The sequence below is a fragment of the Penicillium psychrosexuale genome, assembly GCF_028828465.1.
Source record: "Penicillium psychrosexuale strain IBT 29551 chromosome Unknown utg000001l, whole genome shotgun sequence".
Taxonomy (NCBI): domain Eukaryota; kingdom Fungi; phylum Ascomycota; class Eurotiomycetes; order Eurotiales; family Aspergillaceae; genus Penicillium; species Penicillium psychrosexuale.
This window is the reverse complement of record NW_026643186.1, coordinates 658,087-678,974: the sequence shown is the minus strand read 5'-3', so window position 1 is coordinate 678,974 and position 20,888 is coordinate 658,087. Positions and strand designations below refer to the sequence as shown.

At 47.0% G+C, this 20,888-nt stretch overlaps 6 protein-coding genes across 6 annotated transcripts; 1 reads left to right on the top strand and 5 right to left on the bottom strand.

Moving 5' to 3' along the window:
• Nucleotides 1-674: 674 nt before the first annotated feature.
• On the bottom strand, nucleotides 675-1,821 carry N7518_000239 (NmrA family NAD(P)-binding protein; the record flags this gene model as incomplete). Its single annotated transcript, XM_057181167.1, has 2 exons — nucleotides 675-1,089; nucleotides 1,178-1,821. The coding sequence occupies 2 exons, from the start codon at nucleotides 1,819-1,821 to the stop codon at nucleotides 675-677; spliced, it is 1,059 nt and encodes a 352-aa protein (XP_057046517.1).
• Nucleotides 1,822-3,862: 2,041 nt separating this feature from the next.
• On the bottom strand, nucleotides 3,863-5,697 carry N7518_000238 (putative lysophospholipase; the record flags this gene model as incomplete). The annotated part of the gene is made up of 3 exons (XM_057181166.1): nucleotides 3,863-4,189; nucleotides 4,264-4,628; nucleotides 4,680-5,697. The coding sequence occupies 3 exons, from the start codon at nucleotides 5,695-5,697 to the stop codon at nucleotides 3,863-3,865; spliced, it is 1,710 nt and encodes a 569-aa protein (XP_057046516.1).
• Nucleotides 5,698-11,404: 5,707 nt separating this feature from the next.
• On the bottom strand, nucleotides 11,405-11,587 carry N7518_000237 (uncharacterized protein; the record flags this gene model as incomplete). Its single annotated transcript, XM_057181165.1, has 1 exon — nucleotides 11,405-11,587. One exon carries the CDS (start codon nucleotides 11,585-11,587, stop codon nucleotides 11,405-11,407), a length of 183 nt encoding a protein of 60 aa, XP_057046515.1.
• Nucleotides 11,588-11,599: 12 nt separating this feature from the next.
• On the bottom strand, nucleotides 11,600-12,610 carry N7518_000236 (uncharacterized protein; the record flags this gene model as incomplete). Its single annotated transcript, XM_057181164.1, has 1 exon — nucleotides 11,600-12,610. One exon carries the CDS (start codon nucleotides 12,608-12,610, stop codon nucleotides 11,600-11,602), a length of 1,011 nt encoding a protein of 336 aa, XP_057046514.1.
• A 1,477-nt stretch (nucleotides 12,611-14,087) lies between these two features.
• N7518_000235 (Tetratricopeptide-like helical) lies at nucleotides 14,088-17,659 on the bottom strand (the record flags this gene model as incomplete). The annotated part of the gene is made up of 5 exons (XM_057181163.1): nucleotides 14,088-14,380; nucleotides 14,467-16,643; nucleotides 16,697-16,947; nucleotides 16,998-17,139; nucleotides 17,190-17,659. The coding sequence occupies 5 exons, from the start codon at nucleotides 17,657-17,659 to the stop codon at nucleotides 14,088-14,090; spliced, it is 3,333 nt and encodes a 1,110-aa protein (XP_057046513.1).
• Nucleotides 17,660-19,093: 1,434 nt separating this feature from the next.
• N7518_000234 (cytochrome P450) lies at nucleotides 19,094-20,829 on the top strand (the record flags this gene model as incomplete). Its single annotated transcript, XM_057181162.1, has 5 exons — nucleotides 19,094-19,183; nucleotides 19,231-19,480; nucleotides 19,530-20,270; nucleotides 20,333-20,605; nucleotides 20,663-20,829. The coding sequence occupies 5 exons, from the start codon at nucleotides 19,094-19,096 to the stop codon at nucleotides 20,827-20,829; spliced, it is 1,521 nt and encodes a 506-aa protein (XP_057046512.1).
• Between the last annotated feature and the right edge of the window lie 59 nt (nucleotides 20,830-20,888).

Below are 20,888 nucleotides of genomic sequence, written 5' to 3'. Positions count from 1 at the left end.
ATGGTATCGATTAATGGAGACGAAAAAGAGTCGGGGTGAGTCCGGGATTTGGATTTGGATTTGGGGTTGTTATGTGGCGAGTTTCTATGGAAGAGGAGGTGAAGTGAAGCGAAATGAAGCGAATAATGGATTTTGGAATTGAAATTGAAATTGAAATTAGAATTGGAAATTGGGCTTATTAGCGATCGTATAGGAGCTAGATCTTAGGCTAGTAACCGAAGTCGGGATATCTTATTCCATTTGTTTTCTTTTGAGCTTGGGATTGAGGATGAGGTTCATTGAACCAAGTAAATAAGAAATAAAGCAATATTTTGAAAAGTAGAAAGTAAAACAAAACAAAAAACACAACTTTTTCGGTGATTTAGAACAAATATCAAATCAAACCAACCACAAAGCAAAAGAAACCTCGTCCAATGCTACCCCAAGCATCTTCCGATTAAGAACCGAGGTCAAGTCATGAAAGTCCATATATCCCATGCCCGTTCGCCAAGAATGCAATGATTAAAAAAACGAAACAGATCGAAACAGCAAGGGCAGCTTCACATGCACAGAACACATCACCATGCACGTCTCTGCCCAGATCGAACTGTAAGAAAGATAAGAAAAAAAGCAAGGAAGTCATCAAGAGGCCAACCACAAAGACAAAGGCAAAAGCAAAAGCAAAAGCAAGAGTCTCAAACCATCCAGTCCAGCCCATTAGCCTCTTCTTCTACGGGGAACACTTCACGCGCATACTCTTCCATGTCGCGCCAGCCCTGCCACAGATGTCGAGACTCGTCCGTCACCCGGAGCGAGATGACACCGCCAGGTCCTTGCATCATGCCCGCGCCGGCGCCCTTTCCACCCGCGGGTCCAAGACCCTTCGGCGAGCCCGCGGCGGGCCGTGAGAACTCGGGCTGCGGGAAGTACGGCGCATCGCATCGGCCAAACAGCTCCTCCAGCGCCTCGAGCTGTTCTCGATATCCCGGCGGGATGTTGACCTTGATCTCGATCTTGGGCACGCGGACGTACTGGCATGGGCGGTCCAGGGCGCGCGAGAACGCCGCGCACACCTGTAACGGGGAGAGGGTTTCGAAAGTGAGCGCGATACTAGGTGGCGGGTTAGCTTTCTTTCCTTGATTCTTTCTCCTAGGACGGTGTCTGGAAATCCGTCCCGGGTGATGATTCCCGCACTCACCGATGGCCGTTCCATTTCTTCGGGCCGTCCTTGAAAATCTGCAGCAGCGTCGGACCAACGTCATGCTCGGCGTCCAGCCACGGCAACGGGATTTCCGGATCGAACGGCGCACGCCACTCGAAGCTCCCGTCTGGCAGCAGCTCCATCTGGAAGAGCGGGTAAGGCAGGCTCGTGAAGTTGTTATTGTAGATGCCGGCGTAGACAAAGGTGGCGGGCATTCCGAGCTGGCGGATGTAGTTCTCGACGGTGAACTTGGGCGCCCACTGCGGGACGGCGGGCCAGGGACCATGCACGGAATGATCCGGCATACTGCTGTAGATGTAGTGCTGGATTGTGCCGGCGCGTTTGGCGGCGTCTGCCAGGTCGCGGCCGATGGCGACCTCGTCGCCGGATTGGGAGGTGGTGTTGATGAAGGCGAGCTGGGCGCCTTTGAAGAGCTCGTCCATCAGGGCGGTGTTGCCGAGCAGCGGGCCTTGCAGGAGCGTCACATTGGGCAGTTGTTGGAGTTCCGGGGCGATGACACCTTTCAGGGAATGTATTTGCGCGCGCACGGAATACCCCACGGCGGACGCGACGCGGATCAGCGAGGCCGCTTGCCGGCCTGTCGCGTTGACCACGGCAATGGTCTTCTGCGGTTGTGTCATCCGGGTTGATCGGGGGGGGGGACCTTGGTGGGGGGAGGGAGTATAGAGGGAGAGGTATAGAGAAAGAAGAAGGTTATCAGAGAGGACAAGAGGACAGAGGACAGATAAAAGAAGAGAAATCCGGAGTAGGCCTTGGCGAGAAGGGCTTTGCGATGGTGGGGTAGAAGTTGGGAAAGTTGTATGTAACAAGAATCGTGATCGGACCTAAATTATGCGATTGGAACAGTCAAGGTCAGGAGTTCTCCAAATTGTCCTTCTGATCTGCAATTAATAAAATAATAAAAAGAAGGAAAAGACGCAAAAGACGCAAAATTGCCCCAAAAATGGCATTCGACTTCCGAAAACGCGGAGAGCCAGAAAGGATAAGATAAGAATTCTTTTTCTATGCGCATCGTCCTCTATTCCCTGCCACGCTGCATATCAAATCCCTTTTTCCGGCTGCTCTGCGTGCTATATCCAAATATAACCAATTCCCCCCCCGAGCGAGAAAAAAAAAAAAAAAAAACCCACAGTGCGGTCTCGTCCACCGGTTTTTACGTAAATCGGCACCACACCTGGGCATTTTCGGCAGCACGGGAAGATCCTGATTCGGGAACTTAGTCGGTTGAGACTGGATGATGTGAGGTATGTGGTATGTCAAGTACTTTTCTCTATACCTATACTATGACACTATAACATCATAACACACCATACCCCTATACAGATCTACAGAACTATACAACATACAACATACAACATACAGAATAGCATCTATATATCACGCCAAGCCTTGAATCGAACCCATAGCGGAACCACTCCCGAGGGAAATCAAACTAGCACGTAGACTAAATCACGCAGGTGACTTCATAGCACCGTTCATCGCGAAGGACTTCCTGTTCCACTGTCTGCCAGGGACAGCCTCACGTGGTCTTTATCGTATATCTGGATGTGGGCTAGGGCTTGTCCAATGGCGTTGGGGTCTTGGCACAGGTTGACGTGCTACACTCATGTCCGACTTGCCATTCCACCCGATACGTCCAGGTAACAAGGTACTTACGGAGTGCCACGGAGTACGGAGTACCTTTTGGCATAGCTGGGAGATTACGTCTGAATTTACGAGTCTGATATGTATCTTTCCTGCCTGAACATCACATCATTCCCTGCGGCATGAGACTATTTTCGAGATCCATGAGGCAATCAATTTAGTACAACATACTCCGTACTCTATATTATCTTGCACAATGTGGGTATAGGAACACGCAAAAGGGGGAAAAAGCAAAAAACATGCAGACAGCCCCCTCCATAAAAGAGAACCCAGTTGGAGTAACCCCCCGACTAGAACACTTCTATACAATCTAGAACATTCAGCTATATCCACCTTAGCAGTTAGAACTTAGCAGTCACACCCCCTGTACGGAGCACGGAGCACAGAGTACTAACAACACTAACAGCAAACCCCAGAAAACCGAAAATGAAAAGGAGAGGAAAAAAAAAAAGGGAGAGTCCTTATCTTCCCCACTTAGTGGCTTCTATCCCCGGCTACGGCAGGGGACGATCTCCGCGGGTGAAATTCCGTATTCTAGTCTGGTGATGGTGCCACAGCTAAAAGAAGGCAATAGAAGTAGGACAGGGGGGTTTTTTTCTTCTTTGCGATTCTGGCGTGATCGGAATGGAGTGCGACTATAACAAAATGGTGTCAGAATAAGCCCGAGGTTACTCTACGGTGTTCTATTATTCTATACACAATGTCATACCCTATATTATCTATTCTATACCACGATGTCACCATCACCGACGCAAAGCGCAGGCATTCAGCCACCAAATTGACCTATTGAAGAGGGAAAATTCCCATCCACAAAAGAAGACGCACCTGCAGGCTTACCGGAGGCCAATGCCCCTTTAAAAAAAAGAGACATCATATCAACCGAAGTATAGGTAAGCCATCCCACATAAAGCAAGGAAGCATACGACACAACAGTACCCCAATCCTAATCTCAACCCCAACCCCAGCCCCAACCCCTGAACCTAGAGGCCTGAACCTACCCTATGACGAAATCCTAACCTAAGGCGCCGACCCAGGAATCATCCGATTCTTACCAGCATCCCACTCCCACTCCTCCTCCATCTCCCGCTGGCTGATCTCCTTCGGCCCAACCCCAGCCATGCCCCAGACAAAGGGTCGGTGACGCGCCATGAGCTCGGCGGCTGGTCGCTCGTCCGAATGCAGGTGCGCGCCGGATTTGCGCAGGAGGAGCGTGTGCTCCGAGAGGCCCGCGCTCGCGGCCAGGAAGAGCGGGGTGTGGCCGGCGCGATTGCGGAGGTGCACCGAGCCGCCTTGCGATAGGAGGAGGTGCAGGATTTTGATTGACGGGGATGTGGCTGCTAGGTGCTGCGTTGGGTTAGTGTCGAGATAAGGATACGGGGTGTGGGAGATAAGGGAGGGGAAAACGGTGAGACGCTTACGATGGGCGTGTTGCCGGAATAGTCGGCGTCGTTCAGGAGCCAGTGGTGTTCTCTCTTGGTAATGGCTTGGACCTTCTCCAGGTCACCCTGGGCAATGGCGTATCCCAGCGATGTGAGTGTCTGGATGCGGTCGGAGAGTTCGCCGTCCGGGTGTCGGAAGATAGGTAATGTTGACTCGGTGAGCTCGCCGCGGATGGAGACGGACATGTTTTTGGCGACGGATTCCGGGGTGGATTCTGGCAGCGCGAGGAGATACGCGAGCTTCGTCAGTGCGCCCTCGGTTGTCATGTCGAGGCCGGCTACGACGCCTGCTCGAGAGAGACTCATGCCTGTGGCGTAGACTGGACTGACGCTGCCCGTAAGACCTAAGATATGTCAGTCACCCTGATTGGTGTGAAGCGTTGGGCATAACTCACATTGCGTGATGTTCACAATAACAATACCCCGCTGGATAGCACTAGCCAAGACATTGATCATAGCGTTATCCTGCCCAGAGGGCGCATTGCCCGCGCCAAAAGTCTCCAGAATCAGCCCGCGCAAGCCATCCAGCTTGAGCACCGCATCCACCATCTCCGGCTTGATACCAGGAAAGATCCGCAGACAAGCAACATGCGTAGTATCCAGATTCGTGCGAATACTAAACGGCTCCAAACTCGTAGGCCGATGCACCATATCCCAGTTCACATTAGTCCGCATAGAATTCGTAACAGCCACAGGGGCACAATTCGGCGAATCGAACGCAGCGAAATCACTCGCCGCAACCTTCGTCGTCCGATTCCCGCGGAACAACCGATTATTAAAATACAAACACACCTCGGGAATCATAAAATGGCCCGCGACAACCAACGACCCGAGCAGATTATCCGTCGCGTCATTCTGCAGCTCGAGCATCGGCGCCTGCGACCCAGTAAGCACAACCGGCTTCCCAAGATTCTGCAGCATGAAGCTGAGCGCCGAGCACGTGTACGCCAGACTGTCCGTGCCATGCAGCACAACGAACCCGTCGAAGAGCTTGTAATTGCGCTCGATCGCCTCGGCGATTTGAGTCCAGCCCTTGGCATCGATCGAGCTGCTGTCGAGCAGTTCCTCGAACTCGAACACCGTGTACCGCACCTGGCGCCCGTAGGCTGTCATCGGTGTGCGCAGGCTTGGACGTGCTTTGAGTTCGTGCGCGGCGTTCGCGACTACGTTCATTGTTGTGCTGGCGGAGCCGTCGTTGAAGGTGGGCACTCGCGCCATGCATTTTTCTTGGAACCCCCGCGCTGGGATAAAGCCGCCTGGTGAGGGTTGCATGCAGATTGTCCCGCCGGTCATGATGATTAGGACGCGCGACTCGTGGGAGGTCTCTTCGGCTTTGGCGAGGTCCAACGTTGGTGTGAGCGTCATTTTGATGGTTTCTGTGCTGAGCTGGGGGTTTAGGCTGGTAGATATCATGGCGATGCGACAGTTTCTGATTGTTGTGTTTGTACCGCTTGGCCCGTGACTTGCGATTGCGGTCGTAATTTTAATTTTAATGATAATCCAAGGTCAATTGATATGAATCAAGGCATTGATTCGTTCATTCGCCGTCTGCAGTGCGCCACGATCATGTGAATAGAATTTTCATGAGTCGGAGACAACGTTGAAATGAAAGTTAAAAAACGTTAAAGTCACTCAACCGCGTAGATCGCCAACGATTGACTCTTTCGGCGAAGAAGTGACCCCAATTGAACCCCAAATCGAATTACGTACAGCGATTTTCATTGGTCGGTTCTAGTTTAAGACTTTGTCTCCACTCTTAGCGATCTCGGAGTACATACGTATTGGCGGTGTCTGATGATTTTGATATTCTATGTATTTTGAAGGTATTTAGAATAAGAAGCAAAGCAGCAGTAGTCCATGGGTGATCGCGGATAGGTTAACGGTACGAACTCAAATTATGTAGTTCAACGCTTTACTCTACGAATCCTGAGTGGAATATGAAGACAATGACTCCGTAGTGGAGCTATAGACGTCATTCGGAAACACATCGAGACAAGCAACGCAAAGCACATTAGCTATTTCCCTTTCTGAGTTCTTTCATGACTTCTCTCTGTTTCAACCGTTCCGCGCATTCTATAGCCGTACGACCATTTGCGTCGGTAATGCTCGGATCAACGCCTTCGCTGACCAAGTACAGTGGCATTTCATGAGTATTTGCACCCCAATACTTCCATTGTTGACCGCCCTGGCTATACCGCCTTTCGATTACTACTGGTATAGACCCCACTCGCATAGCAGGATTAGATGTGAGTGGATGCAAAATTCTTCCGGCAGAAAATAGAAGTACCCGGGTGCAAATACTCATGAAATATGACTGTACATACCGCACTAAATCCACCTTGCCAAATTCAGATGCTCTGTATAAGACTGTTCCAAGGCTCATGAAATATTATAACCCCCAGGAGAAAGAATGATCCTGGTACTTTGTTGCATTGATAGCTGTACCTTTTCCGATGAGCGGCTTGCCCATTTCGATATTCTCTGACTGTCGATCGCATGATGGAGAAGCTAGCCTTTCTAGACATCGCCTCGGCGATTGAGCATAAGTCTAACGATAGAGATAGGGGCGCGTTTGACAGCATAAGAAAGTGGAGTTAGATCAATAGCACATTGTTGATTTGGATCTGCTCCGTGATCAAGCAGCCAAAATACCATATCCTTGTCTTCGATCACGTTACTAAAGTTTTCGTTACCTTCAGCGGCCATTTTATCTCCATTTATATCAGCGATAATATCAACCCGGTATCGTCTCGAAAACTCAGGCTTTCACAATTGGATTAGTATGCATAGCTTTTTCTCTACTTTATCTCCATTGATGTTGGTGTCTTGGAGGTCAATTAAGTCTAGTTCTTTCCAACTCTTGCACTACGAAACGTCAGGCTTGGGATTCTTTGGACCGAATTTCATCGAACGTACTAGTAATTCTGCCCGGTCAGACTCCGTCATATTTGAGAGGAGATCTCGAAGTCTCAGAACGCGAAGGGGAAGATAAGGAATGAGAGCGTTGCAACCGGGATTCCCTTTGAATCAATGTTTTGGTATAAGATGTGATGGACTGCTGTAGGAGCGTAGGGAGCAGTTGAAAGGGAATAAATGCCAAAACACAGATATGTTCGATATAATTTGAATTATTGCGGAGCGAAGCGAAGCAATTATAATATCATGTGTCCAGCATGGTGGGGTTGATAAACTAGGGTCAGGCCGCAAAAGACCCCCTTTTTTACACCAGCTGCATATGGTGGCGCACGTACTTGCATGTCACTTTGTATATTATTATTATTCAAGTCCTTTGGAAAGCGGAAATGGATGGCCCAAGGAATACATCGAGCATGAGTATGCTATAGAAACCAAAGGGGACACCATATCTTTCTCGACATAATCACGTGTGCGCTAAGCTGCTGCCCAGGTAGTCACGTGGTCATTCATCCAACTTTGATCGTGGATTCTTACCCAACGCCCAACTCTACCACCAAGATTTTCATATCTTCAAAACACTCATTTCGGCCAAACGATTTTTCATCATTCTGGCATTCCAATTACCATATATTTATCACAGTACCACATCTGGTTAGCTCGGTGAACTTCTCGATGGTGAGTCGCTAACAGTTAGTTAACCTGGTTTAGACCTCTTACTAATACACCCCCTAGGAGACCCAGTCTTTCAAAATAGAAGCTTTAGATAAAGAGCCAAATTTCTTCGACTCCGAGAACAATAAAGTGATAGTCATACGCTATACAGGAAGACCACAAAGTGTCTACTGGCAAAATAGTTGTATCTCAATTTCAAAAATCGACGATCAAGGTCAAACGAAAGGGGATCCAGAAAAGCTTAAGAATAGTTCTGGAAAATTTGATATGGTGCCAGGCGTGGTTCTGTATATCACTTCGGGGAAGGTCAAAGTCTTAGATACTTAACTGTATAACACTTTGCCAAGTCACATCCGCGCATGGGGTCAAGGAAAATCTCAATATTCGCACCCTCCTCCTTTATAGCCATCGACATTGCCAAGTTTTGATCTGTGCTGAAACCATTGGTAATAGCTGCGTATACTTGTGAAACGAAAATTTCTTTGACGGCATTTTTCTTTGCATCTCTTAAGGTGAATTCCATTAACGGTATGGTCAGGCTAGGGCCATCACCGACCATGATATGGTAAACTTGTGTTCCCCGCGTAATTGTGGTATTGAAAAGAGCCTTAGCAAGTTCAAATGCCCCTTTTGATATATTGATGATCAAGGTACAAGTGCCCTCATTCCATTGGGGAAATATCATAGTCACCGCCGCAGTTAGAATGCCCTTTCCATCGGCTCGGGATGATCCTTTTCTGATCATTTCACAGATTTGTTTGTCAAAAACAGCTTTGATCCCCTTCAATGAAGCAAAATCATATGTAAGGGCAGGGTTGCAACGCAATACTGGGCCGTCTATCTCATTTCCCATCTTATTCAGAAACAATGACCATTCTTTGCGATTCATGTCAACCACAAGTGACTGTTTGAGAGCTTTGCAGACCAGGCGCTCAGCATTGTCACTGTTCGGGTCACATCGTTGGCGAACTTCCAAGAGGCGGGTTTCAAAAATTCGTCTTTTTGTTTCGGTACGCTTAGAAGTAGCTGGTTTGAAGGATATTGAACGATTGCCTCGCATAGGCAGACTTATTCCGTTACTCGCTTTCTTGATCTTTTCCCATGCTTCATTATGAGAGATCGCTCTTCGACGAGGTGGCGCCATGATAGAGGGGGATAAGGGAAATGAAATGATGAGGGAAACGATGGAGGAAATAGTGGGGACTGCCCAGGTGTTAAGAATGGATGACATAATACAAGGGGCGGGTACGCGTATCTCACATGACACTACTCCGTAATTTCAGGATATACATATTCTTGATTTAACATTTCTACAACCATCTTCAAACCTCAGTGCCGGCTTTTGAGCAAGAACGCCTATTATGGAGGAAGAGGATACTTGGACGACTCTGTTTTTCTCTGGGAGCCGTCCGGATATTCTGAAAACGAGCGAACTTGATGGCAAAAGCTTCCGACCTTTCTGTCCCGAAGACGACAACTGGAAGCTTGGACCCCGAGCCGACGTATCAAGATCACCGGATGCGAACGCTATACAGGTATTTTGGCTTCGGATCAAAGAACGCAGAAAATACATAGGCAAAGTCGTAAGTGGAGACAATACCTCTACGCGTGCTCCGTATTAATCATATAACTAGCAGTTCCCTTGCTATTCTAAGCAAGATGCCAAGATACAGCTTGGACGTATCAGAATATGGCCAACTCCGGAAAGGATAGACGATGCTGTGTACGAATTCGATAGATTTTATCGGGAGGCTCGGGCATATAACCACATTGACCTATTCTGTTCCGCCCACGAAAGAATATATTTCCCACAATTCCATGGGGTGGTTACTAATATGCCAAAATCTCGATTCTCCTTTGGATATTACCACGAGCGAGCGGTTATACTAGAGGCAATAAGACCGGAATTGTGCTCTCGACGTGTCCTTAGTGAAGATATCGACCAACTATCTGAAAGCTTCGCGACGATCCTTAAACCGCTAGCCGAAAAGCTTTGGACTACTCCTGAGATGATGTCTCTAAGTCCATTTGAACAGGAGTGGTATTATTCTTTACTGAAAGACCGACTTCGTCGCCTAGATGCTCTGCATCGGATTGGGATAACCCATGGAGATATCCATGATTTACATTTTCGACTTCCCGGTGACATTTACGACACAGTTCTATACGACTTCTCTGCGTCGTATACGTTCTCTGAAAGACAACCTTTTCGGGTAAATAACGGAAGACCTCGGCCTTTAAGTCGGATGTCAAATGGTGAACGTGAATGTGTCCTAGAGGATATCCAGGATCGGTAAGAAATAAGACTAGATATCTTATGCCATAACTAACAGTCGTTCAGAGCCGCCTCTCGAGATCTCCGTTCTTACCTTATAGAATCAAATTCTGGAACTTCTATTGATGACGCACTCTGGCAGTCTCTCGATAAAGAGGAGGAATTGTTAGAGTTAATCATGCTGAAAATCCCCCATCGCCCAGATGGTCAGTTGTTATTGATCCCTTCCCACATTTTATATATTGATGACTAACTGTTCCAGGCTTTTCGATGCCGACCTTGAATTCCATTTTCCCTTTTCTGGAAGCCGTGTGCCCAAAACCTGACCTCTGCTGGCATATTCGTCGAGGTAGGCTTTTATGCCACTATGAGTCAGTTTGGGCAGTCTTTCGCGACGATGAAACCACTTTTGATTGTGAACCGCAATTTGGAACAATCGAGACAATGAAGGACTCTCGCTTTATGCTTTGTTTAGTACCGAATTCGTGGATTGTGTCATTGAAGACGAAACCCGATTTCGCCGGGCTTTGTAAGCTACGGAAATTTTGCTCACAACTTGTTTCAGCGAAAACCCCCGGGGCAATTTTGGAACGAGGCGAACTTTTTTGAAAGAAGTGGAGAGTACGGAGGATGAGAAATCATGGATAATAGAAACTCATGTCATTTTTTGTCACGTGACGTCAAGGAGACAGAAAGTCCCAGATCCTTTTCGGCGGTAAGAGGGTATCATATAAATTCAGTCCAACTTAGTCTCGAAGGAAGATGTAACAACATGAACTTTTCTGTGGGATTGGTCATCCCATTTAATCGCGAGTGAGCCAAGCCTTTGGCCCGGTCTCATCCTCGTATTTCACCATATATCCACCTCAGTAGCGTTGCATCAATTGCTTTGACAAATGTCTAGACTCGGTCGAGCATCTCCAATGGGAAAATTCATATGAGAGTCAGGACCATGAAACTATAGTAGCTAATAAAATAAGATTGCAGGTCAGTAATAAGAGTCAGATTTTAAGTATAAAATATCGGTGACTCGGTGAAGTATGAATAATAACATCAAGTGAATGCGAGACCTACGAGATATACTTTTGATGAGAATGAGCAATTTGATTATTAAACATCAGAAACTTTGCATCGAGCCTAGACTTCTTTGAATCATATGTAGCTGAGTTCTATATAACGTGTTGAAGGAGGAAGCCACAATGATTGGACCTGTCTCATCATTCTATGTTGAATAGTAGAATAGATCTTGCAGCAAGATTAACGGGATTTGGTTGAGCGCGCATACGGCGGAGCTCCCTGAAGTTTGTAGATCTCGTCTCCGATCTCCTTCCAATTGGATGTTGTGTCATTGTGGACCCATTTGTTGTTATTGTCTTTGTATGAGTAACCAGTGCGAGCTGCGTTCCATACTACGATAGTATCGTAGCATTGGGCTGCCATTTCGTTGCTCGTTTATGGTGTGCTAGCGACAGTGCTCGCTGTTGGTATAGGGCTTCGCGACTGTGAAGTCGGTGACAGGGTGGTTGATGGGACGCGATGAGTAACAGATGACTCAACTGTAGATGCCAAACTGGGGTATTCGGTTCTGAGATCATACCCATCCTCGGCGGCTAAACGAACAAGGAAATAAATTGCCAATTTGATCGTAAGGCCGCTTGTAGCGCTCCAAGGAATTTTCTTGTATTCCAACCACCCAATTCGAGGTTTGAAGAAAGTCTCGTCAATAGACATGTCGGTTAATTGCCTCGAGATTGTGGAAGAAGATATTACCCGTTGATGTAAGGGTAATAATGGGCGAGTGCGTTGCGGTCTGGGTGATGTTCGAATTGGTTCTGGTGCCAAATGGAGTCGCATTACCACGAGATCCTGATCGCTAATAATATACACATACCGACATCCATAAACAGAGCCATAATGTTGGACTTGTTCGAGGGGTCTGACCATATCGCCAGCTCGTGCATTTTCATATGAATCGTGTTCCATATTCTGGATAACATTAATGGCATTGACTGATGACCAGTTGAATTTTGTATCGCCAAGAACAAGAGCTTTAGCCCTTCCATCCGGATCGGTACTCTCAGGTGCATCCTTCCCAGCGCCCCAGTCAGGGAGGCATCCTTCCTTCTGCATGACTCTTGCGCCGGACGTAATGAAGAAAGGATGAAGTACTGACGATACAGGACCTGTAATTGACATGCATATGAGATCGGAGAGGCCACGTTCGTCAAATATTTTGTTGTAGCCTCCTTCTTCACAATTCTTGCTAGTATCAAAGGAAGAAACATGACGGTTCAAATCATTTCTGAACCGCAGTTGGAGGGTATCGTAGTTGAAATCGGTCCATTCTCTCATCTCCTCAACTGGCTCCCATTCTAAATTAAAGGTGAAGGTCGTTGCTGGTTTGGCAAAAGCTAAGATGGTTGGGTTGCGTGTCGACAGGTAGCTAAGAAGAGTTTGGGTCATATCGAGAGATTTCTTTGGAAGATTGTGAAAAGTAATTCTAGTATCAGAGATATTGCTCGCGGCGAAGTAGGCTATTTATGTATTTATGTATTGGTATTTGGCTAGGTCTAATGATAAAAGTAGGTATTCACTAAGTGGAGACTACGCGAGTTCTCATATTATTTAATAGCCAGTAATAACGTTCAGAGATGGTAAGAAAGAGTATAAGATGGGGTGCAAGAAAAATATGTAGGGAAACGCTGGAGGGAAACGAAACGACGGAGGGAAATGAGGGAAATGATGGAGGGAAATGATGGAGGGAAATGATGGAGGGAAATGATGGAGGGAAATGATGGAGGGAAATGATGGAGGCATATGTCTAGTTCTGAAATGATCAATCATTTCACACTTCTCGTCCGTCACCTCATAGTAAACTATCCGGTATAGTACTTCTTATGGGCCAGCTAGATGGTGACCTGTGCTCATGACCACTGGATCTTGGATCTTGGCCCTTGTCACTTATGCCAACGCCTTTCTACGATGTCCATTTAATGTGAGCTTTACGACAGCGGGCAGGCATCTATAGCATATATGATTGGTACTTGATCACTGGCTAACTTGGATGTGGACTCCTCCTATTGAGCCTGGATAGCCATGTATTAGAGGCTTTAACAGCCAGGTGGCCGGCCCACTATGTCTTTGGTACCAATCTTAATGCTTAATGTATATAGAGGCTATTATGCTATGTCCATTGGATATTTATGTGCAACGTGTAGGTTTTCATACGTTCTTTTATACAACATAGATATTGTCCGAAAATAGGTTATTCTTACGATATAACTGCACAAGACATACTTAAAGATAGGCCGAAGACTGCCTCGTAGAAATTAGGTCTAAAGCTGTCCTGCTTGATTCGTAAAATCCAATAGCTCGAAGGTGTGAGATCTAGCAAAGATGAATCTATATAGTAAGAGGGAAGAAAAGATGGGATACCTCGATCAAAATCTTGTGCACACAGGAGTTCATACATTCCCAATCTTCCAATTCTTCCCATTCGCTCACTCTAAAGCAGCCGCCGGGTAGCGAATATAGGGATCCTAATTTCAGTTCTATGAGTTAAATTCCCACAAACATGTGCTCGTATTTCTAGGGGTTCCGTGACTCGGGCTTTCTTTCAAACCAATTTGCATTTCGCTAATGCACTTCTTCCCTGCTACATCTTGGAATACGGAAGCACTTCCAACACACTTTCTCTGTACAGAGTTTATCGCCTATCCCTCCGTGCAAATACCCTCGGATTCCAACTCGAGACTAATCTTGCGCCAATAACTAGAGTGGAGATAAGATAGGCTATCAGTCATGTGATTTGGGTGGGCCACCGGTTAGGTAAAAAAATGGCACACAGGTTGGATGAACTGTCGTCTCGGGGTTGGGTGGGTTGTCATAGCCAAAGGGGGGGGGTCTATTTATATTATAGACTCGGCATTGTTATTAGGATTTAGAAAGTGAAGTCTTTGACCACTTTCTTGTGTGGTATTGCTGAAGAAGATATTGGCAAATGACTCGGTGAACCACCTGCGCTGTCAGTAACACCACAATTCTGATCCTGATCCTTGAGCTTCAGTAGCTGCTCTTTCTTTTCCTTCAGAGATTTCCAGAGTTTGTGCTGCTTTCCTAGTCCTTCTCCGCCGAAGTTGCTAACAATTTGGATTACATCCTCACACATATTCAGGGCATCTTCGATCTTTCCTTGATCCTCATAGCAGTGGACTAAAAACCACATGGCTTGAACTAGATATAAAATATTGTCAGTAAAGACCGCTTTTCAGCCCACCTGGGCAGGAAATGTTGAGTTGCCAGAAAAGAATACCACTTACCCCGATCCCCATGTCCCCCGTCTGCACGTTTTGTCTGTTCAAATCTTTGCTTTGCAATTATATCTTCCCAAATGACCTGCGCCTCAGAATACCGTTCCTGACGCCAGTAAAGATGTCCAAGCCAGGTGCGAGCTGTGAGAGTCCCCAGGTGGTTCTCACCCAGATTTCTTTTAGCGATGGGCAAACCTTCGAGAAATATCTGTTCGGCCTCCTCAAACTGATTCATGGCAGTCTTAACCTTTGCGACGGTCAACTTGGATTTGAGTGTAAGAGGGTGTTCATGTCCCAGTGTCTCTCTGCGAATCTGCGTAACCTCTTCACTCATCTGGAGAGCAAGTGGGAGATTTTCCTCGCCCATAAATCCGTAGATAGCCGCAAGATTGTCCTTGGCCTCCAAGGTTTTCTCGTGCGTAGGACCTAGGACCTTTTTCATCCCCTCGTATGCTTGCATTTGCAGCTTAACCGCCTCTTCATGCTCAAAGTAGCGAAGCTTGACCTTGGAAAGATTATCCAGAGCGGTCCATGTATCCTCGTGCTCCGGGCCGAACCCTTCCAACTTCCGCAGACTTTCGATCACTTCTTGGTGCAGACGATACGCCTCTCGGTACCTACTGCCTAGGAGACATGTGGCACCAAGGGTATCCATGATCTGTAAAGTTGTCGGATGAGTTGGACCATATAGCTTTTTGGCAGACTCCAGGACCTGATATTGTAGCTCTCTGGCCTCGTTGTTCCGTGTCTGCCAAACATAGTTCTTAGACAGTAGAAAAGCAATAGCTATGCTATACTCGGACTCAGGGCCTAGCTTTGCGAATAAATAGTACTTTACTTGAAGCTGAAGCTCTTCTGCCTTGGACCAGTACCCGCAATGAAGGTAAACAAAACTGGATTTCGCATATTCAGTCGCCTGGAGCCTCCCAAAGCCTGGCTGAGGTGCTAGAAACCTCAATGGCCAGAGCCAATGAGGAGCCTTCTGGTTTTGTTCAAACCGCTTCTTGATATCTGCCTGTAATCTTCGCACATTCTCCACATGTGGATAAATTTGCCTCTTTGACTTCTCATCCTGCGCCACATATGCGCGTGGAGGTTGGAAAAAGATGGACTGTGCCAATATTGTCGCTGCTGCTTGACACCAAACGGCTTGCTCTGCCGTACTGGTTTCAGGTCTCTGTCGTACCCAGGTATGGACCAATGGATGCATCCAATAGCTATTGTTGTCATCATGAAGTGTCAGCATGCCAAGACGAACCAAAAGAGATAGGGCGCTGCGTAACCGGTCTTCATCAAATGGGTCGTCGTCCTCATCACGCAGGACAGCAGGCAGGATGACACATGGTCTCGTAAGCGGTTCTATCACTGTAGCGGCCCAGTCATGAAATAATTTCGTCCATGTCTTGGGTCTTGGATGAACTGGTACTGGCTTTGCCACACGTTCCTTCGCTCGTGCATCTTCTCGTTCCCGCCGAGGGTTCGAAGCCGCATTTGTTAAGATATCAAACTCGATGTTCTCCCAATAGAAGAATGAGAAAGTCTTCAACAGTTCAATGGCATCCCTGGATTGGTCGTTGTTTTTGTTTTCGAGACCAAGATATATCATCTCATATGAAGAATACACACTCATGTTCAACGCATGATTATCCTCGTGGCCATGAGAAGATCTCCGAGTTCGAGCATGCCGGATTTTATTCCATGTTCGTTCGTAGTACTCAGGATAGTCACTCAGAGAACACAGCTTTTCCAAGATGGCCTTTCCGGCGTGAATGAGCGCAAGAGGCAAATACCCTAAGATTTGCGCGGCTCGATCGGCGTAGGATCTTGTCGGTACTCCCCAAGGACGCGGGGAAGCGGCAGCCGCCAAAAGGAGGTCACTAGCTTCTTCGGCCTCTAACTTATCGAAATGAAAGAAGCGGGCACCATCCGTTTCATATCCTTTGTTCGTAGGGTTGCGAGTGGTGATGAGAATCACGCCTCTTTCCCCTCCCGGAAAGTAGCGCATCACGTCGACTTCAGGGTCATCGGCATTGTCGATGAGAAGTAGCCAAGGTTGCTGTAAGCTAGAAAGCCAGTTCTTGGCCGCGTTCTCGTTGGGTTCGACGCCGCCAAGTTTGGCAATTCCGGCGAATGAGTGTTTCGCGTTTTCGCACGAACTCCCGTCGATCCAAAAGACACCCCAGAAACTATGTAGACATTATCATTAGAATTGCCTCATATAATTGGTAGGGAGACTCACTGTTCTCTGTTGTCCTGAGCAAATTTGCAACAGAATTGTGTTTTCCCAGAACCCCCAAGACCATAAATGACGAAGCGCTTTTGGTGGTCTTGGGGTTCGCGAGAATTGACGATATCGAGCATGGATTGAAGCGCCGTTAATTGCTTCTGTCGGCCCGTGTAATAACTGCCGACGGTTTGAGGCATGTCGAAATGCTTGTTGAATTTGATGAGTGATGCCACCGCGTCTGCGGAAACGAGGGAGTCGTGGAGCTTGCAAAAGTAAGCTTTGATACCACATTGACGGTTGTTGAATAACTCACGTTCTCTGGGTCAGTTGAGCCTTGGAGAATTCGGCGAAGGTTTTTTATTCTTATTGCGAGCTTATTGTTTTGGTGCTGCAAGTTCTCCGGTAGCGTATCCACAGCACGATCCACTGCTGTATGCGACTTGAGCGTGTAGGAGCTGCGTTGGGTCAGTTATTTCTCATATACATAACCATTTCTTAAACACACAGGTTAAGCGCACTCAACAACATCTGGATGCCAGCTTGGTTATTGGCGAGGCGCTGGCGTATTTGCATGTATTCGCCGTCTCGATCCTGTCTTCGGATCGTCTTTCTCAAGCCGTCGAGCTTGCCCCCTACCAGGGTGTGTTTCTTGCCGATGACCTCTTTGAGCAATCTCTCGAGCTGCTCAATGGTTCCCTTGCTTTGCTGCAAGAGCGATGCCAAGTTCTTCCAAATATTGCTAGCATGTGATCCATCGTTGGCTGGCACGTCAAAGCCCTTCAAGTCATGCCGTGAATGCCAAAAGTCCTCGACTGAGTCATTTACCGCAACGAGAGCTTCGATTTCTTGCCCCAGGATAGTGATTTCATTTTGGATTTTCGTGGTTGCGCTTTTAAGAGAGCCGAGATAAGAGATGAGACGAATAGAGACGTCTGCCAGACCGACAGTTCCAATTATAATAGAGAAAGGATCCATGATATTGGAAGTAGAAATTGCAGTCAGGCAATTATAAAGAAATAGAATGAAGGCGGATTTGAAGCATTCCGATGAGGGCTGTTGATGTGGAAATGAGAGGCCTCCCTATGTGGTGTCTCGTCTTAAACATCCACATTAAAATGGTATTAGCGACGCTAGTCTTAGTTGATGAACTGAGATAATCTACAGACCAATGAAACATATATGACAGCAGATTACCGAGCTGAATACCAAGATTTCTAACTGCAATATCATTGTGGTCTGTAACTCTGCTTGAGGCCTAGAGTTACTTTATGGTCCACTATAGGTAGAAACTTGCGGCTGAATCCTCGACCACAGTCAAATCCATAATTGTTCTGTGCTCATGGTAATTATTTGCTCCATGGATTTTAGTGAACGCCTTTCTGACGGATGCGAACGGCCCAAAGCGCTAGAGTGAACTAGATATGCAGTCCACTTTTGAATACCCAAGTAATATCTGCTGACACCCCTGATCTACCTGCGTCTCACTTCCAACTTGTCATATATTATTCCCCTGATTCCATATATTCCATATTAGAGATTAGCTTTTCTAGTTAGCATACAACATACATAATTTCTGCCGTGGTGCGGAGGGACAAGACGAAAGAGAACATCCACCAGACAAGCGGTCTTGCCAATGATGGAGAAAAGGTATTTCGAACCCGAGATTTACACGGCCAATGATGAGACAAGAAAATACGAAAGTGGCGCTCTAACCCTGGAAATATGAGTACAAAGTACGGAGTAACACTTCACAGAATAAAAATGGCTCAGGCTGCGGTTAGCTACATACACTCCAACATAGTATTCGTCAGATTTCTGCCAAGGGAAACTGCCTCTCACCTATCATATCCAACAACCTTCCAACCTTGAGGCTGCCTATGTTGTAGGTACAACTTCCAAGGTTTACTCTAGCGAAAACATTGTAAAGATTTTGCCCCAACCAGATTCCCAAAATACAAATGGGGCGTGGAATATTATATTCGGGCCCGTCTACCCCGTTGTCCAGAATGTATTTCTACAGCCTCCTAACTCGAAATCAAATAGCTCAATCAGTGAGCCAGCAGTAAGGGGCTCAGGCTTAAGCCTCACGACAGTTGATTCTGGTCAATTCATCCTCTCCCAGACAAAAACATCTAACTAACTATACTCCGTATTGTATATCATAAGAGCCCTTCGCTTCCAAACAAAGAAAGCGGCCGGGTACCCACTTCCGCATCCTCAACCAATGAGAGAGCTGTATTGACGTGCTTTATGGTAAGGCGCGAGCCGTGCGCCAGCTTAACCGCTTTACTTCCCAGACCCCGACTTCTGTAATGACTTCTTTTTTCAATTCAATCTCTAATCCATTACTTCAGTCGTTACCCTCAGCGTGAACCTACTGCAAGCCAGAGCTCTCACCCAAGCAACACAATGGCGATAAACTTATGGGGTGCTTCTTTTATATTGATAGTTTTCAACTACATGCTGTATCGTGGTCTACAAAGCTGGCGCAGATATGTCGTGAGTTTCTTTGTTTGGTGTCCTGTCCAAATAATTGACACCATTAGCATGACAAAGCATTCGGTGATAAGCATGGCTGTTTACCGATGGAGACATGGATCCCTTACAAATGGCCATTAGCACTCGACATCCTCAAACGGCAATATGATGCATTGCCAGAACAGCGACTACTATTATTCCAATCCCAGTACTTTGACAAGATTGGACCTAACATGACATTCAAACTATTTGGAAATCAAGGCTATCTCACTGCGGACCTAAAGAACGTGGAATCCATACTCTCAACTAATTTCGAAGGTATTTACCCAATCTTCATATCTGCAAGGTCTTGTCTTACACCCAAAAGATTGGTGTCTTGGTTCCCGGCGACCCGGTCTTATGCCTATGCTAGGCGAAGGCATTTTCACCCAAGATGGTCGTCCATGGAAGCATTCGAGGGAGTTGCTCCGCCGCCAATTTGTACGAATTCACCGGCAAGATTCCAAAATTTTCGATGAACACGTCGAGAACTTGATTTCCAATCTCCGCTCTGCAACTGGGGTGGTAGATCTGCAACCTCATCTTTTCCGCTTTACTCTAGCGACGACAACCGCGCTTATCTTCGGAGAACCGGTCTTTGCCTTGCCAGGAGCAGAGACAGATACTTTTGAGAAGGCCTTTGACTATGCCAGCTACATCAGTGCGATCAGGCTCCGTCTTGCTGACCTAGAATGGATATGGAAACCTGCTGAATTCAGGGCAGCTTGTGCTGTCGTCAAAAAATATGCGTCTCACTTCGTGCAGCTTGCACTCGATGATATGAAAGAAAATGGAGAGGAAGCAGCATCGGAGAGGCACGCGTTTATTATCGACCTTTACAAGGAGATGCAGGACCCAGTTCTTGTGCGAGATCAATTGGTCCATGTACTTATCGCTGGAAGGGACACGACAGCATGTCTAATGTCATGGGCATTTTTCCTTCTCGTACGACACCCCGAAGCTCTCGCAAAACTTCGCAGTGAGATCCAACTCGTTACCGGAGGATTGCGTGAATTGGGCCGGGCAAAAATCAGCAAGATGCAGTATCTCCGATGTGTGATCAATGAAAGTGAGTCTACCAGCAATCCAATCTCTAATTGAGATATATGCTAACTGCAACTTTGCATCTAGCTCAACGACTATACCCGCAACTTCCAGTGAATGTCCGCGTAGCCGCTAAAACGACATTCCTCCCGAGCGGAGGAGGCCCCGATGGCAAATCCCCGGTACTAATACCCAAAAACACAGGTGTTGCCTATTCGGTCTACCACATGCACCGACTGAAGAGCGTTTACGGTGAAGACGTGAACAGTTTCCGTCCCGAAAGATGGCTGGGTCCAGAGCTAGATGGTGTTGGCTGGGGGTTCATGCCTTTCCACGGAGGGCCAAGGATATGTCTAGGCAGTAAGTGATTTAGGTTATGAGAGCAGTACGTAGAGCTTACGCTGACTGAATTGGCAGAGGAATTTGCTCTGACGGAAGCGTCGCATGCAATCATACGAATCATTCAGACATTTCCCGAGCTTAGGTTACCACCTGATACACCTAGCGTTCCACCTGGTGAGGAAAAGCAAGCTTTGACGATTGTGGTTATGAGTGCGGAAGGATGTAAGGTTTTGTTGGACTGAAACATGTACATTAGACGATAAGTTCAATCTTGAATTGTCTCAGGCATGTCCTCGTAAAA